The 19,167-nt window shown below is 40.9% G+C and overlaps 1 protein-coding gene across 2 annotated transcripts in view; it reads right to left on the bottom strand.

Annotated features, from left to right (window-relative positions):
* AK5 (adenylate kinase 5) overlaps positions 1–19,167 on the bottom strand; it is a 259,170-nt gene that overhangs the window by 104,656 nt on the left and 135,347 nt on the right. For both annotated transcript variants that reach the window (XM_070367844.1, XM_005896804.2), the window contains exon 8: positions 17,788–17,864. In XM_070367844.1, coding sequence (XP_070223945.1) covers positions 17,788–17,864 — 77 coding nt within the window. The remainder of the gene's footprint in view (positions 1–17,787; positions 17,865–19,167) is intronic.

Below are 19,167 nucleotides of genomic sequence, written 5' to 3' on the forward strand. Positions count from 1 at the left end.
TTCAGAATTGGTAACCTAAGTGACCCAATGCTTCTGTTTAGTGCTTAATATCTATACCGAAAATATGAAGGACATCCCCGACTTTTCAATGTAGAATGGTGAAAATGCATCCTTATACAATTGAAGAGGCTTGAAAATGGGACTTGTCTTTCTTCTTACAGAATCAATTAGCTGCAGACCGTCTGTGGTCCATGGAGACAGTCAGGAAGGGCTGGCTGTCTGAACCTGAAGCAGACATTTTTGATTTAGTCTTTGGGGAAAGCTGCTGTTGCTGCTACTGCTAAGTCGCTTCAGTTGTGTCTGACTCTGTGCGACCCCATAGACAGCAGCCCACCAGGCTTCTCTCTCCCTGGGATTCTCCAGGCAAGAATACTGCAGTAGGTTGCCATTTCCTTCTCCAATGCATGCATGCATGCAAAGTCGCTTCAGTGGTGTCCGACTCTGTGCAGCCCTCTGACCACGGGATTCTCTAGACAAGAGTACTGGAGTGGGTTGCCATTTCCTTCTCCATGGGGAAAGCTAGACACATCTTTATGACCTTGTTCCTTTTCCCTCTCCAAAACCCCTGCTTTCACCCTTCCAATAGGCCACCAATAGTATTCATTGTCAAGTACAGGTGCTTGCTGCAGAGCAGAGAGGTAAACCTTGCCATTCCAGACTCCCACCTTCAATCAGTTCTTGTAGGACTTGTCACAAAAACTTGACTTTCCCATGAGAACAGGGCTCAGGGTTGTAGTTACAACTTGATAAATCATCAAATTATGACCACTGCTGTGCTGCCAAAGTAAACTGCTTTGGGAATGGCACTATTTTATTAAAATTTTTTTTTTAATTGGAGTATAGTTGCCTTACAATGTTGTGTTAATTTCTGCTGTACAGCAGAGTGAATCAGCTGTACGTACACTTATATTCCCTCCTTTTTTGGATTTCCTTCTCATTTAGTTCACCACAGAGCACTGAGTAGAGTTCCCTGTGCTATACAGTAGGTTTTCAGGCTTCCCAGGTAGAACTAGCGGTAAAGAACCCGCCTGAAATGCAGGAGGCATAAGAGATGTGGGTTCACTTTCTGGGTGGGGAAGATCCCCTGGAGGAGGGCATGGCAACCCACTCCAGCATTCTTGCCTGGAGAATCCCATGGACAGAAGAGCCTGGAGGGTGACCCAACTGAAGTGACTGAGCACAACAGCACACAGTAGGTGTTCATGTCAGTCCCGATCGCCCAGTTCACCCCATTCTCCCTTTTCCCCTTGGGTCCACATGATTGTTCTCTACATCTGTGTCTCTGTATCTGCTTTGGAAGGAGGTTCATCTGTAGAAAGGGCACTACTTTAAAACAGTTTTACCCATACAACCTAACAGGTTTTGACTTAGTACAATATTTCTTAATCTAGAAGCTGAATATAACTATGGAAGTTCTTTTTGAAATTCACACACACATTAAAGTCTGTTGTTTGTTCTGACCAGGGAATGTGGCATTGTGACTTTAGTCCATAAGTCTATTTTGGTCTTGACACTGTCCCTGCCGCAGTACAGTAGACACAAAAGAAGTACAAGACAGGGACCCACATGGCCTACTGTGTCAGGTGCTTTTACACAGATCATCTCTTTAATCCAAATAGCCTCGGGGTATTATGCCCATTTTTACAGATGAAGAAACTCACCCATAGGTATGCTCCTGAATTTGAACTAGGTCTGTCTGGCTCCACAGTCATGCTCTTTCTCATAATGGATGCATGTAGGAGACATGCAGGGAGTAATGTGAGTCAGCGCATAGTGAAATACAAAATTACTTATCAAGTGTAAGACAGGATATAAACCTCAAGTGCTTTGGGTGTTCAGTGGGATAGGCAAGAAATGAATGTTTACTCTAATTATTAGAGAAGGAAGAAGAAGCAGGATTTGAAATGATCCTTGTAGGATTGCTAGGATCAACTATTCTTTTTAATAAAGAGCTGGTTTGAATTTGTGACATAGAGTTATATTTTTAAAGAAGACAAATGTACTTCCACTTCTTCTGGGCTTTGCCCCCTGTCATCTGTCCACTTCCCTTTCTATTCTTGGTCCACCATCTCTTACACTGCTAATGCTCTGATCTGTTAGTGTCAATAAATTTGGTAAAACTCTATTATTGCATGAAGTGAACTATGGACAATTCCTGTGCCTTGTGGGAGTTCCACAGTTTCCTCTGTATCTTTAGGGCCAAGAAGAGTGTCTGGCACTTCTGGGACACCCAACTAACATTTGCTAAATAAATGGAGAAAGTTAAGAGGATCACTTGGTCAAAACAAAGTTCCAGGCACTAATGTCTAATGGGCTGTCAGATGCTATATGAGTCCAATCTTGTTAGGTTTCCTTAATTCATTCTTTGAGGGATTACACAATATTTCAGTCTTCTACTTGCTTCAGATCGTGGACTCTTAACAGATGGTTTTGCCTCATCAACGTCCTACCATTTAACATTCAAACCCACACTCCTATCTGATCGATATTCATGCATGTGGTCCCTCTTCTAACACCAGTCTCTCCACCTGTGCTTTTTTTTTCTTTGTAAATTTTATTTTTTATGTATTTATTTATGGTTGCACTTCATTGCAGCACTCGAACTCTCAGCTGCAGCATGTGGGATCTAGTTCCCCCACCAGGAACTGACCTGGTCCACCTGCGGTGAGAGTGCAGAGTCTTAACCACGGGACCACCAGGCAAGTTCCACTCCATCTGTGCTCTAAAACCCTGTGCTTTAGTTCCGCCCGCATTCAGAGGAGGCTCCCCCTCTCTTGTCTATTCTCCAGCTCATGAATGAGTGGATCCATTCTCCGAGTTTTTAAACACGTTCAAGTGTCTTCTATTACAAACAAACAAGACAGCCTCCCCCAGTAGCTCTTTGGAAGGCCAACAGTGTCTTCCAGGTTTCTATATACAATGGCCATTTTCCATCCTCCCTTTTCTTAATCTTCGAATCAATATTTAACACTCTCTGCTCTTTGAAATACTGTTCTCTTTGGCTTTTAGAGGACCACATTCTGCTGATTTTGCTCCTGTCTCATTAACAACTTTTTTCACATCTTTTTTGCTGCCTCTTCTTGCCCTACCTGGAGAATCCCATGGACAGAGGAGCCTGGCAGGCTACAGTCTTTGGGGTCTCAGAGAATCCAACACAACTGAATGACTTTCACTTCACTTCCCCTACTCAGCCTTTCAATTTACTCATTGCTCAGCTCTAGATCCTCTTCTCTTCTCAATTCTGTTCTTTTTCTCTAAGTATCTCATCTCCACTTAGTTTCAAGCTCTACCTATATTCAGAAGCTCACAAATTTATATGCCCAGCCCAGATTTTCCCTCTAAGCACCATACCTGTGTTTTTAATTCTTCACTTGAATTCTCTACTTGGGTACATCAAAGCACTTAAACTTAGCATATCTAACTAAAATTACACTCATGCTCTTTCCTTATAGAACTGGTGTTTTCTTAGTGTTTTTTCTCAGTGAAAGTCACCACCCAGCTGTACTAGTTAAAAATGCAGGCATCATCTTCAACAGCTCATTCCCCCTTGGCTCTCATATCCATCCCAACCTGAAATCCTGTTGATTTTACCTGACAAATGCTTCTTAGATTCATCGCTTTCTGTCCACCTCCTCCAGTATCCCACTGTAAGGGACCATTCGTGATCTCTTGTCTGGATCACTGAGCATTCCCTTAGACTTCCTAGATCCATTCTTGCCTTCCTCCAAAGTGTTCTTCACATCGCAGTGAGAACAATCTTTTTTTAAAAAACACATAAAATGTTAACATGCCCTTCTCTACCCCAGACAAAACAAAACAACTCTTTAGTGCTTCCTTCAATTGCTCTTAGGATAAAATCAAAACACCTACTCGCTCTAGTGGTAAAGAATCTGCTGCCAGGGCAGGAGACATAAGAGATGTAGGTTCAATTACTGGGTCGGTTCAATCCCCTGGAGAAGGAAATGACAACCCACTCCAGTATTCTTGCCTGGAGAATTCCATAGACAGAGGAGGCTGGTGGGCTATGGTCCACGGGATTGCAAAGAGTCGGACATGACTGAAACGACTTAGCACAGCCCAGCATGTGCTCTACAAAGTCCCACTCTGCAGGCTCATCTCACACCCACTTCCCCTTTACGATCTAGTCACACTGGCCTTCCAGATGCCATGCTTCTTTCTGCTTATACAGGCTATTCCCCTGTACTCCTCAAACTTTCCAGTTCTTTCACTTTCTCACACATACCTGGGACCTCTTAGCTCATCTTTCAGATCTTAACTCAAGCATTGCTAAGCTTCTCCTCACCTTACTGACCACATCTACATGCTACACCATTTACTTAATATTATAAGTTTATTTTATACTGAAGTATAGTTGATTACCAATGTTGTATTTGTTTCAGGTGTACAGCAAAGTGATTCCATTATACATATATATTTATACATCTTAAAATTCTTTTCCCATTTAGGTTGTTACAGAGCATTGAGCAGAGTTTCCTGTGTTATACAGTAGGGTCCTTGCTGGTTATCTATTTAATTATTTAAAATTATTTATTTATTTGGTTACACTGGGTCTTCATTGTTGCATACAGGCTTTCTCTAGTTGCAGTAAGCAGGTCTACTCTTTGTCGCGATGCGTGGGCTCTCATTGTCCTGGTCTCTTGTTGCATAGCATGGGCTGTAAGCATGCAGGCTTCATCACAGGCTCTAGAGCACAGTTGCAGTAGTTGTGGTGCATGCTCTGTGGCATGTGGAATTTTCCCAGAGCAGGGATTGATCCCACATCGCCTGCACTGGCAGGTGGATTCCTCTCCATTGTGTCACCAGGGAAGTCCTTGGTTATCTATTTCAAGTGTAGTTTGTACATGTCAATCCTAAACTCCCAATCCACCCCTCTCCCAACCCTTCCCCCAAGTTTATTCTCTGTGTGTGAGTCTGTTTCTGTTTTGTAAATAATTTCAAATGTATCTTTTTTTTTTAGATTCAGCATATAAGTGATATCATATTATATTTGTCTTTCTCTGACTTACTTCACTTAGTATGATAATCTCCAGGTCCATTCACGTTTCTGAAAATGGCATTACTTCATTTTTTTTATGACTGAGTAATACTCATTGTATATATGTACCACAACTTCCTTATCCATTCATCTGTCAATGAACATTTAAGTTGCTTCTGTGTCTTGGATATTGTAAATAGAACTGCAATGAACACTGGGGTGCATGTATTCTTCTGGATGGTGTTTTATTCCAGATAAATGTCTAGGAGTGGGACGGCTGGATCATAAGGAGCTCTGTTTTTAGTTCTTAAGGAATCTCCATATTGTTCTCCATAGTGGCTGTACCAATTTACATTCCCACCAACAGTATAGAAGGGTTCCCTTTTCTCCACACCCTCTCCAGCATTTATTGTTTGTAGAATTTTTGATGATGGCCATTCTGATTTGTGTGAGGTAGTATCTTGCCGGGAGCCACCACGGGAAGTCCCACCCATGACAAAGGTCATGCAGAGAGGACCTGACAGGCAAAAGCAGATCAGGACTCGAGGGATTCCTTGGACCTGCTCGAGCACCTACCCCAAAACCAAAATCTGTCTGTCTACTGTTTACTATATTATGCTTTTCACCAACTCTTTTGACATTAGTAGGGGGCTATCCCTGGCCACCTTTCTCTGAACAAAATCAATTTAGGGTTCTAATTAATAAATCTCCTGGGCTTGAAAGTATTTCAATTCTAACCCCTCTGTTAGCATTTTAGCTTGCTTGGCAGGTTTATCCATACCCTTGCAACTAACGCACATAATTGCTCACAACTCCTCATCCATGAAAGGCACGGGAAGCCTAAACATTCTAAAAGTTCTAATGAGTGTAGAGCCCTTTGAGGGATGAAAAATTATTAGAATAGATAGTACTGGTGAAGGGCTTCATTATTGGGCCAATGCTTGCTGCCAAGTTCCCATATCCCTTATCCATTGTGCAACTGGGAGTGCGTTAGTTAATGTAGTTGGAATGTAAGAAAAACAAGTAGTAGCCTTGGTATTAACCACATCAGACCTTTGAGCTAATAAGTTCTTTCTTTGTTGTGACCCACTGCACCTTTGCTCTGTGAGAATGTAACTTTATTTAGTACTTTCTGAGGCTGGGAGAAATAAAGAAAAAACACTTTAAGGGAAAACAAGTTTTCTGGCTGATCAACCTTTATCAGAAAAGAGTCATGAAATGTTAACAGGCCACAGGGCCAGACATAACATAAGACCTTTGTTTATGAAAAGGTGTGCAGAAAATGTCCTGGTTTTGATAAAGGTAAAATTGATGGAATGTTGAGCTGACTCTGTATTTTTTACTTTGAGAAACGTATAACTCAGAGGATAAAAGTTCCTTTTGAAAATAAAGCTGTGGATCCCACCTCACCAGAGCTCTGGTCTCTGTGTCTTTCTTTCTCTCTCTCTCTTGTCTGTCTTTCTTTCTCTCTCTCTCTTTTTTCTCAGGCAGATTCCTTGGAACACAGAGGCTCTCTGAGTTCACTTTTTTGCCCAGGCTTCTAAGACCCAATCAGGAAGGCGTCCTGCGTCTTCACCCAGGGGAGAGGGTGTCCTGCGTCTTCACCCCACCGAGAGGGCGCCTGTGGCCTCCGTGAACAGAGCAAGTCCCGTGCCAGGGGCTTTATTGGCTTTCTGTGTAAACCAAGGAATATCAGCCTCCTTTTTTCTCTTTATTCTTTCTCCTTTATTCTCTTATCGTTTGACCCCAGGCCATCAGGTTCCAGTTCATTATAAGACCCGTGTTATCTCTATCGCCGACACCGTCCTTCCTGAGGGTATCCCTGGATCCTGCTGGGGCTGGACCCCCTCTCCAGCATTTATTGTTTGTAGAATTTTTGATGATGGCCATTCTGATTTGTGTGAGGTGCTATCTCATAGTTTTGACTTGCATTTCTCTAATAACTAGTGATGTTGAGAATCATTTCATGTGCCTCTTGGCCAGCCTCCTTTGGAAAAATGTCTATTTAGGACTTTAGTCCATTTTTTGACTGGGTTGTTTGTGTTTTTGATATTGAGCCACATGAGCTATTTGTAAGTTTTGGAGATTAACCCATTGTTGCTTACATCATTTTCAAATATTTTCTCCCATTCTGTGGGTTGTCTTCTCAGTTTTTTTTTTTTAATGGTTTATTTTGCTGTGCAAAAGTTTTTGAGTTTAATTAGGTTCCATTTTTTTAGTTTGTTTCTATTTCCATTACTCTTTGTTGTTCAGCCCCTCAGCCGTGTCTGACTCTTTTCAACCCCATGGACTGCAGCACGCCAAGCTTCCCTGTCCTTCACCATCTCCCAGAGCTTACTCAAACTCATGTCCATTGAATTGGTGATATTAACCAAACATCTTGTCCTCTGTGATCCCCTTCTCATCCTGCTTTCAATCATTCCCAGCATCAGGATGTTTTCAAATGAGTCGGCCCTTCGCATTAGGTGCCCAGAGTATTAGAGCTTCAGCCTCAGCATAAGTTCCTCCAATGAATATTCTGGATTGATTTCCTTTAGGATTGACTGTTTCAACCTCCTTGCAGTCCAAGGGACTCCCAAGAGTCTTCTCCAACACCACAGTTAAAAAGCATCAGTTCTTTGGCACTCAGCCTTCTTTATGGTCCAACTCTCACATCCATACATGGGCACTGGAAAAACCACAGTTTTGACTATATGAAACTTTGTCAGTAGGAGACAAATTGAAAGAGATATTGCTGTGACTTATGTCAAAGAGTGTTCTGCTTATGTATTTCTCTAAGAGTTTTATAGTCTCTGATCTTACATTTATATCTTTAATCCAGTTTGAGTTTATTTTTGTGTATGGTATTAAAAATGTTCAAATTTAATTCTTTTTAACATATAGCCTTCCAGTTTTCCTAGTAAAATTTATTGTAGAGACTGTCTTTTCTCCATTGCATGGTCTTGCCTTCCATGTCAGACATTAATTGACCATAGGTGTGTGGGGAATATTTCTGGGATTTTTAAGAAAGATATAAATATCTGAATGCAGAGTTCCAAAGAATAGCAAGAAGAGATAAGAAAGCCTTCCTCAGCAATCAATGCAAAGAAATAGAGGAAAACAACAGAATGGGAAAGAATAGGGATCTCTTCAAGAAAATCAGAGATACCAAAGGAACATTTCATGCAAAGATGAGCTCGATAAAGGACAGAAATGTTATGGACCTAACAGAAGCAGAAGATATTAAGAAGAGATGGCAAGAATGCACAGAAGAACTACACAAAAAAGATCTTCATGACCCAGATAATCACAATGGTGTGATCACTGACCTAGAGCCAGACATCCTGGAATGTGAAGTCAAGTGGGCCTTAGAAAGCATCACTACGAACAAAGCTAGGAGGTGATGGAATTCCAGTTGAGCTATTTCAAATCCTGAAAGATGATGCTGTGAAAGTGCTGCACTCAATATGCCAGCAAATTTGGAAAACTCAGCAGTGGCCACAGGACTGGAAAAGTCAGTTTTCATTCCAATCCCAAAGAAAGGCAATGCCAAAGAATGCTCAAACTACCGCACAATTGCACTCATCTCACACGCTAGTAAAGTAATGCTCAAAATTCTCCAAGCCAGGCTTCAGCAATATGTGAACCGTGAACTTCCTGATGTTCAAGCTAGTTTTAGAAAAGGCAGAGGAACCAGAGATCAAATTGCCAACATCCGCTGGATCATGGAAAAAGCAAGAGAGTTCCAGAAAAACATCTACTTCTGCTTTATTGACTATGCCAAAGCCTTTGACTGTGTGGATCACAATAAACTGTGGAAAATTCTTCGAGATGGGAATACCAGGCCACCTGATCTGCCTCTTGAGCAATCTGTATGCAGGTCAGGAAGCAACAGTTAGAACTGGACATGGAACAACAGACTGGTTCCAAATAAGAAAAGGAGTTCATCAAGGCTGTATATTGTCACCCTGCTTATTTAACTTATATGCAGAGTACATCATGAGAAATGCTGGACTGGAAGAAACACAAACTGGAATCAAAATTGCAGGGAGAAATACCAATAACCTCAGATACGCAGATAACACCACCCTTATGGCAGAAAGTGAAGAGGAACTCAAAAGCCTCTTGATGAAAGTGAAAGTGGAGAGTGAAAAAGTTGGCTTAAAGCTCAACATTCAGAAAATGAAGATCACGGCATCCAGTCCCACCACTTCATGGGAAATAGATGGGGAAACAGTGGAAACCGTGTCAGACTTTATTTTTCTGGACTCCAAAATCACTACAGATGGTGACTGCAGCCATGAAATTAAAAGACGCTTACTCCTTGGAAGGAAAGTTATGACCAACCTAGATAGCATATTCAAAAGCAGAGACATTCCTTTGCCAACAAAGATCCGTCTAGTCAAGGCTATGATTTTTCCAGTGGTCATGTATGGATGTGAGAGTTGGACTGTGAAGAAGGCTGAGTGCCGAAGAATTGATGCTTTTGAACTGTAGTGTTGGAGAAGACTCTTGAGAGTCCCTTGGACTGCAAGGAGATCCAACCAATCCATTCTGAAAGAGATCAGCCCTGGGATTTCTTTGGAAGGAATGATGCTCAAGCTGAAACTCCAGTACTTTGGCCACCTCATGCGAAGAGTTGACTCATTGGAAAAGACTCTGATGCTGGGAGGGATTGGAGGCAGGAGGAGAAGGGGACTACAGAGGATGATATGGCTGGATGGCATCACTGACTTGATGGACGTGAGTCTGGGTGAACTCCGGGAGTTGGTGATGGACAGGGAGGCCTGGCGTGCTGCGCTTCATGGGGTCGCAAAGAGTCGGACACGACTGAGCGACTGATCTGATCTGATCTGATTGACCTATATTCCTGTTTTTTGTGCCAGTACCATACTGTTTTGATGACTGTAGATTTGTAGTATAGTCCAAAGTCAGGGAGCTGATTCTTCCAGCTCAGTTTTTCTTTCTCAAGATTGCCTTGGCTTTTTGGGGTCAATTTGTGTCTCCATACAATTTTAAGATTTTTTAATTTTAGTTCTGTGAAAAATGCCAGTGGTAATTTGATAGGGATTGCACTGAATCTGTAGATTGCCTTGTGTAGTATAATCATTTTGACAATATTGATTCTTCCAACCAAGAACATGATATATCTCTCCATCTGTTTGTGTCATCTTTTATTTCCTTCATCAGTGTCTTATCATTTTCTAAGTCTTTCGCCTCCTTAGGTAGTTTTTTTCCTAGGTATTTTATTCTTTTTGATGTGATGGTAAATGGGATTGTTTCCTTAATTACTCTTTCTGATCTTTCATTGTTAGTGTATAGAAATGCAAAAGATTTCTTTGTATTAGTTTTGTATTCTGCAGCTTGAGCAATTCATTGATGAGCTCTCCTAGTGTTCTGGTAGCATCTTGAGGATATTCTATGTATAGTATCATGTCATCTGCAAACAATAAAAGTTTTACTTCTTTTTCAGTTTGGATTCCATTTACTTCTCTTTTTGTCTCTGACTGCTATGTTTAGGACTTCCAAAACTATATTGAATAAAAGTGATAAGAGTGGACATTCTTGTCGTGTTCCTGATCTTAGAGGAAATGTTTTCAGCTTTTCACAGTTCAGTATGATGTTAACTGTAGGTTTGTCATATATGACCTTTATTATGTTGAGGTAGTTTCCCTCTGTGCCCACTTTCTGAAGAGGTTTTTTTTTTTATCATAAATGGCTGTTGAATTTTGTCAAAAGCTTTTCCTGCATCTATTGAGATGATCATATAATTTTCATTTTTCAACTTGTTGATGTGGTGTGTCACACTGATTGGTTTGTGGATACTGAAAAATTCTTGCATCCCTGGGATAAATCCCACTGATCACACACATGGCACTATGTACTTCTCCCAAACACTTAGCATAGTTTTGATTTTCTACTTATGTGATTATTCTATTATCTATTTTTACCTGTAAGAGCAATGAGAGTAGGAACGGTATCTTCTTTTGCTCACTGTATATTTTCAGTAACTCACATAAGAGTCTGGCACATCAAATATTCTCTATATGAGTTGAATGAATAAGTAAATTAAAAAAGGTGAAGTCATGGGCTTAGCTGAAGCAGTTGTGTGGTGTGAGAAGAGGGACCCTCCCACTCCTGACACAGCCTTTAAGTCATCTGGATGGTTTTTAAACAGAATGACTATGTAACAGTGTTAAACATATTCTTCCTTCCTTGAAAGCTGGCATTAAACAAACAATGAAAAAAGGAACTGGGTGAACATACTATTTTAAAGGGAGGGCAGAGTAAGAAAAACCATGCTGGGAGAAGGAGGTAAAGAAATAATGGCCACAGAGGTGGTATTAAACCAAGGCACCCAAGTGTTTTGAGAAAGCAGAAATGCAAGCTAGTGTCTTGAGCCCCAGACATTGTAGGAACTAGGAAATGTTCTCCTGACTTGGCAGTAATGAGATGACTTCTAAAGCTCTCTTAGGGGAACAAATAGGCAGAAGCTGGCTTATAGGACAGAATGGGAGGTGAGAGCGTAGAAGCAGGGGAGCTGACTTCTCTTTTGCCAGATTTAGTGCTGAAGGAAAGGGTAGAGGAAAGACAGTATCCTATGTGGCCTTTCTATGACATTTGGCAATGTTAATGGCCTTCTTTCTTCGAAGTGGGGGTGAGGGGTGGGTTGGTAGATAGATAAAAAAGATACTCTGAAGATGAGAGCTTTTAGAAAGACAAAGCAGTACCAGTTAATGGAGCAAAGTTCTAGAGCAGATGGAAAGAATGGGACCAAAGGCTTGGGCAAATGATGAGTCTAGAAACACTCTGTTGTTAGCAGCATATACACTATGAATTGGTTACATCTTCTTGGAGTATTGACCCCATTATCATCATGTACCACTCTTCTTTATCCCTGATAACTTTTCTTGCTTTGAAATTTGCCCTGTCTGAAATTAATATAGCTATTTTTGCTTTCTTTTATTTAGTGCTAACAATATACATCTTTCTCTATTCCTTTTTGTTAATCTATATGCACCTTTATATTTAAGATAAGTTTCTTGCAGATAGCATGTGGGCTTCCCTGTGGCTCAGCGGTAAATTTAGAATCTGCCTGCAATAAAGGAGACGCGGGTTTGGTCCTTTGGTTGGGAATATCCCCTGGAGAAGGAAATGGCAACCCACTCCAGTACGCTTGCCTGGAAAATTCCATGGACAGAGGAACCTGGCGGGCTACAGTCTGTGGGGATGTAGTAGAGTCAGACATGACTTAGTGACTGAACAATAATGACGAAGACAGCATGTGGTTGGGTCTTTTTTTGATCGATTTTGAAAATCTCTGTCTTTTAATTGGAGTATTTAGATCACTGATATTTAAAGTGTCTGCTGATATAGCTGGATTATCATCTAGCATTTGTTACTATTTTCTATTTATTGCCCATGTTCTTTGCTTCTTCTTTTAATCTCCAAACTTTTTCTGCCTTTGTATCTTTAGTTAAGTATTTTATATGATTCCATTTTCTCTCCTTCCTTAACATATAAATTATGTTTCTTTTTAAACTTTTTTTTAAAAAGGTGGTTGCTCTAGAATTTGCAATAGCCATTTAAACTAATCCAAATCCACTTTCAAATAAGCAGACAGTACAAGTACCTTATAATAACAAAATATTCCTCATTCCTCCCTTCCATCCTTTGTTGTCATCATTTCACTAATACACAAACATACATAATAAAATACACTGTGGCTATTATTGTTTTTAACATGTCATTATCTGTTAGATCAATTAAGAATAAGAAAAATAAGTTTTTATTTTACTTTCACTTATTCATTCTCTGATACTTTTCCTTTCTTTATGTAGATCTGAATTTCTGACCTATATTATTTTCTTTCTCTCTAAAGAACTTCTTTTTAGCATTTCTTGCAAGGCAGATCTACTGGTAACAAATTGCCTCAAATTCTGTCTGAGATAGTTTTTATTTCTCTTTCATTTTTGGAGGATAATTTCACAGGATACTAAAGCCTAGGCTTTTTTTTTTTTTTCCTTTCAACACTTGAAGTAGAAAAACTAGAAATCATTTTTTTGACTTTTCAAAAAATGGACATTTTTTGAGCACTATTGTGTATTGGTTGAGTGACAGGAGAGCAGAACACAATGCAAAAGGATATTAGAACACAGGGGCTCGTGGGTCCCCCAAGAAGGTGAACCTGACATGGAAGGAGAAGGGCTTCCTCAAGGAGGAGTGTGGTCCTGATGGACCATGAGTAGAGGTTAGCCAGCACGGGGGTGATGGGCTGCAGAAGCTTGCACATAGAAGAAAGAGACCTCACAAAGCACAGCCCCCACTTAGGGGCACTGCAAATGGCTTGGTGTGGCTGGCACATGCAGTGTGTTTTGGTGATTGGCAAGGGATGAGTTTGGGGAAGGAGGTGATGGTCAGGCTAATTTGAAAGTTCCCATGTATACTGATAAGAGTTCTGATTTAATTCTGACATCAATGAAGAGCCATGAAGAGTTTTAAGCAGTGAGATATGCTGACTGACTTGGCTTTTAAGCAAGATGATTTTCGTGGGTGAGGAGCCTAGGGAAGGGAGACTGGTTCGGACACTGTCTCAGCGGTCCTGGGGAAGAAGGGTGAGGGTGTGAACCAGGGCAGTGGCAGAGGAACTGGAGAGGGAAGGAGTGATGTCTGCACAGGAAAACACACCGGCTGACCAGCTTTCTGATCACCCTGATGTAGGGAGGGAGAAAAAGGAAGGAGACTAGGAAGACGCCCTTGTCTCTGGCTTGGGCAGCTGGGAGGGTGGTGGTACCATTCACAGAAATAGGGGAAACAGAAGGAAGAACAGATTTTGTGGGGGAAGACAGTGAGTTCAGTTTTGGACGTTCTGAGTGTGAGATGCACGTGGGAAATCCAACCAGTGCTGTTTAGCAGGCAGACGTAGGCGTTGGAAGCTCACCAGGGGACTCTGAATGAAGCTGAAATCATGCCTGTGGTCAAGCTGCTCAAAGGATAACGTGTGCAGTGAGGAGCCAAGGTTCTCTTTGCCAGGATACCAGAGATGCTCACGTTGAAGTAATGCACCAACAGAGCAGTGTTCACAAGAAAACCAAGAAAGAGTGGACCAAGAAGTGAGAGGAGTGTGAGAGAGAGAACAGTGGGGGCAAGAGCTTTGCAGTCCAGGCTGGCTTGGCACTCACTAAACACTTAAGTAAGCTCCGTTTTTCAGCTTCCTTAGACATAGGCAGAGTCAGTGACAGGGGATGTCTCATGATCGTGGGAGGAAGAAATACGCAATTAAGAGCAGGTTTCCACCCCCTTCTAATCCGTGGTCCCTTCGGATGTCTCTCTGGAAGGAAAACACTCAAATTTTGATGGTTTTTGTTTTTGTTTTAAGAAGGTAAGCTCCATTAGTTTGCTATTCTTTCCTTTTTACAAAAAAAAAAAAAAAAATTTATGGCATGCTGAATCTTAGTTCCCTGACCAGAGGCTGAGCCCATGCCCCTTGCTGTGGAAGCATGGAGTCTCAACCATTGGATCACCAGCGAAGTCCCTTGAGTTTTATTTGTTACTATAGCAGAGCCTCACCTATCTTTCCTGATCCTGGCTCTGCAGTTGGACAGCTGTGTTGGAATTCTGTCTTTACCTCTTGCCAGGTGTGTGACTTTAAGTAAACTTCTGAATTCCTCTGGGCTACAGTTTCCTTATGAGTGAAATTGGGATAATGATATCAATCTCATGTAACTGTCTCAGGATAAAATGTAATAAATGTGAAGCATTTAGAATAGTATTAAATACTATAGAAATGTTAGAAGCTAGTAGGACAGTATCAAGAAGTGGAGATGGTTTATAGTCATGGTCAGCAATGCTGCTGCTGCTAAGTCGCTTCAGTAGTGTCAGACTCTGCGTGACCCCATAGACAGCAGCCCTCCAAGCTTCCCCGTCCCTGGGATTCTCCAGGCAAGAATACTTGAGTGGGTTGCCATTTCCTTCTCCAATGCATGCATGCATGCTAAGTCGCTTAAATCATGACCAACTCTGTGTGACCCTATGGACAGCAGCCCACCAGGCTCCTCCGTCCACAGGATTTTCCAGGCAAGAATACTTGAGTGGGTTGCCATTTCCTTCTCCACAGCAACCTATGGCCACAGGCTAAATCCACTCTGCTGACTGTAAACAGTGTCTTGGTTAAGAATGGGTTTTACATTTTCAAATAGTCAAAATAAATCACAAGAAAATATGTGGAATTCAAATTTCAGTGACCATAAATAAAGTTTTACTGGAACACAGCCACACTTTTGTTTAAGTAGAGTTGTGGCTGCTTTTGCACTACTGTCACAGGAGTGGATCAAAGGCAGCAAAGGTCAAGAAAGATAATGAAAAAGCATTAACTGGAATTGGCAATGGATTGTCAGTGACTTTGATAATGGCTTTATTTGGAATGTGAAAGCATAAACTAGCTTTTGGTGCCAGACTGATCATAGTTTGATTCCTGACTCTACTGCTCGTTAGTTGTGTGGTCTTGGGAAGTCAGTTAAGCTCTCTGAGTTTTAGTTTAACAGAGCTACCTTCTTAAGTTATTGGAAAGATTAGCAATGATGTATGTAAACCATAAAACATAGCATCTGACTTATTGGAGGTACTCAGAAAAGGCAAGCACCCAATTTATTGTATCTGTTGCCCCTCCCCCTCAAACTGCTATTAGGTAATGCCTTTTCACTTTTACTATTTTATTTTTGTCCTTAGTATTTTGTGTTCTCTATGTTTTACATTATATGCCAAGTCTTTGCTCAAATCTCACCTGTTTAATGAGACCATCCTAGTTAATATTGACTATCCTAGTTAATACTGTAATCTGTCCCTACTCCAGCATTCCTGACCTTCCTACCTTGTTCTATTTTTTTTTTCCTTCTCATAGCACATATCAATCTAGGATATTTACTAATTTACTAACATGTTTCTTGTATACTATCTTTCCCACCTGGATGGACGCTCCTTGTCTGTTTTATACGATTAGATGTGCTGAAATAGTACCTGGCACATAGTAGGTGCTCTATGGATATTTGCTAAATGAAAAAAGAATAGTGAGGGTTATTCTTTTTTTCCTGTTCAGGATACAATGTGCTCCTTCAATCTGGGGACTTGTCTTTTCTCATCTCTGTACAATTCTCAACCATTGTCTGTTAACACGAAGCTCTACTCCCTCCACTCTATCCTCCTTCTGGAACTCCTTTTAGAACATGTTGACCCAATCATTCCATCCTCAGTGTCTCCCAAGTTCTTTCTTTGACAAGCAGAACTCTCTTTTAGCTCTTTGTTTTATTCTAAGGAAATTTCCTCAGCTCTAGCATTGTCTCTTTTTAGCTGTGTCTAGTCTACAACCTGTTCATTGAATTTTTATTGCAATGACAATATTTTTTTGTGCCTAGAATTTCTATTTCTTCCTCACTATTCCTTCTTGCCTCTTGCTTTCCATTCTTTCCCATACTTGTTTCAAGACTTCTAATCTTCCCTTTAGCTCTTTGGACATTTTAAATATTCCTTGATTAAGATTTCTTTCAGATTTTTCTGTTCTGTCTAGTCCTTGGGGTGTGAACCCTTCATTTGTTTAATCAGCTGGATTTCATGCTATGGTTCATTTCTTGGTGCGGTGTATAACTTTAGATGGTGAGCTCACTTTTTATAGTGGTTGTTTGGCATTTGCCTCTGCTGAGATCTTAAGAGTTAGCAACTTAAAAGGCTCCAAAAATTCATCACTGAATGGCCTGTCTTTGGAGACTGAGGATGGCGGGTGGCAGAGTGCAGGTTTAGGGAAACTGCCCTGAGTTCACAAGCTCCACTGTGAAACTATTTGTGTAACTGCATGCAAATTACTCTTGGAGTCTTAATTCTCTTATCTATGAAATAAAGATAGTAATTCCTATTTCCTAGAGATGTTGTGGGGAATTAGCGAGATAATCAAGTTAAGGAATTTAGCCCAATGTTTAGTATGTATGAAGTGCTTAATAAACGCTAAAAGATATTTTAAATACTTGTCAATATCGTCTCCTTGCTTTGTGATGTAAGGGAAGAAACTTAAAGCCTGTGAAAATAGTTTCTGAATACGTATGTGAAACAGAGAAACAGCCATTACATTTGGACACTGGTCAGATCTATTTCATTAATTTGTGACATGTATTAGTTGAAAATGGGGGGAAAATCCAGGAGAACATGCCCACTTGGCTTTCAGCCACTGCAGAAGAGCATTGGTGAGAGGTGGATGAAGTTTCAGACAAGATGATTTTTAAAAAATAAGGCCTAATTAGAGAGTCAGATCATTTGCCAACTATTTTGGATCATTAAAACAGGGCAGGAAGAAGAGTTCTTGTGCTGAGAAAAAAATGACCCAGATAAATTTCTTATCCAAATAGAAAATATATGTGACTTCTTGGCTGTGTTGTCCTTGGTCAGCAGTCCCTTTTAAAGGTTAGAAAAAGAAAGCAGGGCCCCGAGTCTGTAGGCAGTGGTTAGTAAATACTGGGCTTATCATTGGGAAGAATGACATACAGACAAATTCTTGGGCAAGAGAACCTCGCGTAGCCTTACTTCTAGCTCATATGACTTCTGACCACAGATCTTCCCTTAATTAATTGCCACTTTGAATCTGTGGATAAAAGAGGGTTAGAGGGCCAAAGTTAATGAATAAAAGCTGTATGATTTATCATGGAACAGATTATTAGTTATGTGTAATCATTTCACAGAATGATTTGTAATTCTAATTTTCATGAAACACTTATAAAGACCAAAATTAAAAACATTTAAATAGACAAATATTTTTAGATTTTAATTACCTGATCTTCATAATCAGATCCCGTATCAATGAGCTCTCCAGTGTCCAACATCATCGAAGGATCAAGGTCACTTGAACCTAAGATTAGGAAAACAAATGTTACCTGATGGATGGAGGTTGTCTGTGCATGTTTCTAAAGTAAACTCTCTCCCATGAGGTTTCCATATTGTCCTTGTGATTATATTAAATTCTCCAATATTTTTAACTCTTCCCATCTGCCAGGCACTGTCTGGTCTGCAGATGGAAAATGTAGCTGTAACTGGGCAGGATCCTACAGGGCCTTCCCAAGACAGACCCTTCCTCCTTATCCTCTGCTCTGGCTTCTCTCTGAAGTACCTAAATATTAGTATCTGATGCACATTTCCTGAGTTGTTTTACAGATGCTAAAATCACCACCAAATGGAAGAAATTAACTACTTGATGATTGTGAGCATGTAGCCCCCAGACCTACTGTTGCCTAAGGATTGATAATGTTAACCACTGTAACATCACCCAGTTACCTCACCATCAACCAATCAGAGAACTGGGGATGAGTTGATCACATATGCTGGGATGCCCCTCCCTCATCTGGACTTTAAAAATGCTTGGCTGAAACCCATAGAGGAGTTTGACTTTTTGAGCACTACCTGTCCTGAACTCCTTGTTTATCACCTTGCAAATAACATGGCACTTTCCTTCACCACAAACCAGTGTTGGTAGATTGGCTTTACTGCACTGGGGGCAGCAGACCCAAGTTTGGTTTGATAACAGATATCTAGACACTGTCTCTACCCTTAAGAAGACAGTGATCTTGTAGAGGAGATTAACTTGACAACAGCAAGGTTCAGAGACCAAAAGGAAAAAGCTACTAATTCTGACTAGTAGTGGAGGAGGTGATGAGGTAGGATTCTTCACAAGGAACTAGTTTGTGAGCCCAGACTATGAGGGTGAATAAGGGTTGTCCAGGAGGAGCAGTGGTTGAGGGGTGTGCAACAGTGACTGAGGAGGAAGGAACAGGAGCAAAATTCAGTGGGAGTAGAGCAAAGGGTTCCAGAAAAAGAAGGGCTGAGTTTGCTCACTTCCTGAGAACCTGATGAGCTTTTCTTCCAGCCCTTGGATCACCTTAGTCCCTGCAAGTGGGAAAAATCAGGTTAACTTAATCTGTTAATACAGAGTTTCTACCCCCAGGTACTACAGGTTATACTGAATTACTTATCCATTAATGACCAAGGCTTACACTTAGGCCAGCAATTTTCATAATGGGGCTCCTGAAGCACACTTGAGTTATCATCCTCATCTAACAAGCCTTTCCTGCTGGGCAATCTATATTACCTAACTAGCCAGAAAGACAGAATTCAGTGCTGCCCATGAAATGCTACGGACCTGTGAAGAAACCAACCAC

The sequence above is a fragment of the Bos mutus genome, chromosome 3, assembly GCF_027580195.1.
Source record: "Bos mutus isolate GX-2022 chromosome 3, NWIPB_WYAK_1.1, whole genome shotgun sequence".
In the NCBI taxonomy this organism is placed as follows: Eukaryota; Metazoa; Chordata; class Mammalia; order Artiodactyla; family Bovidae; genus Bos; species Bos mutus.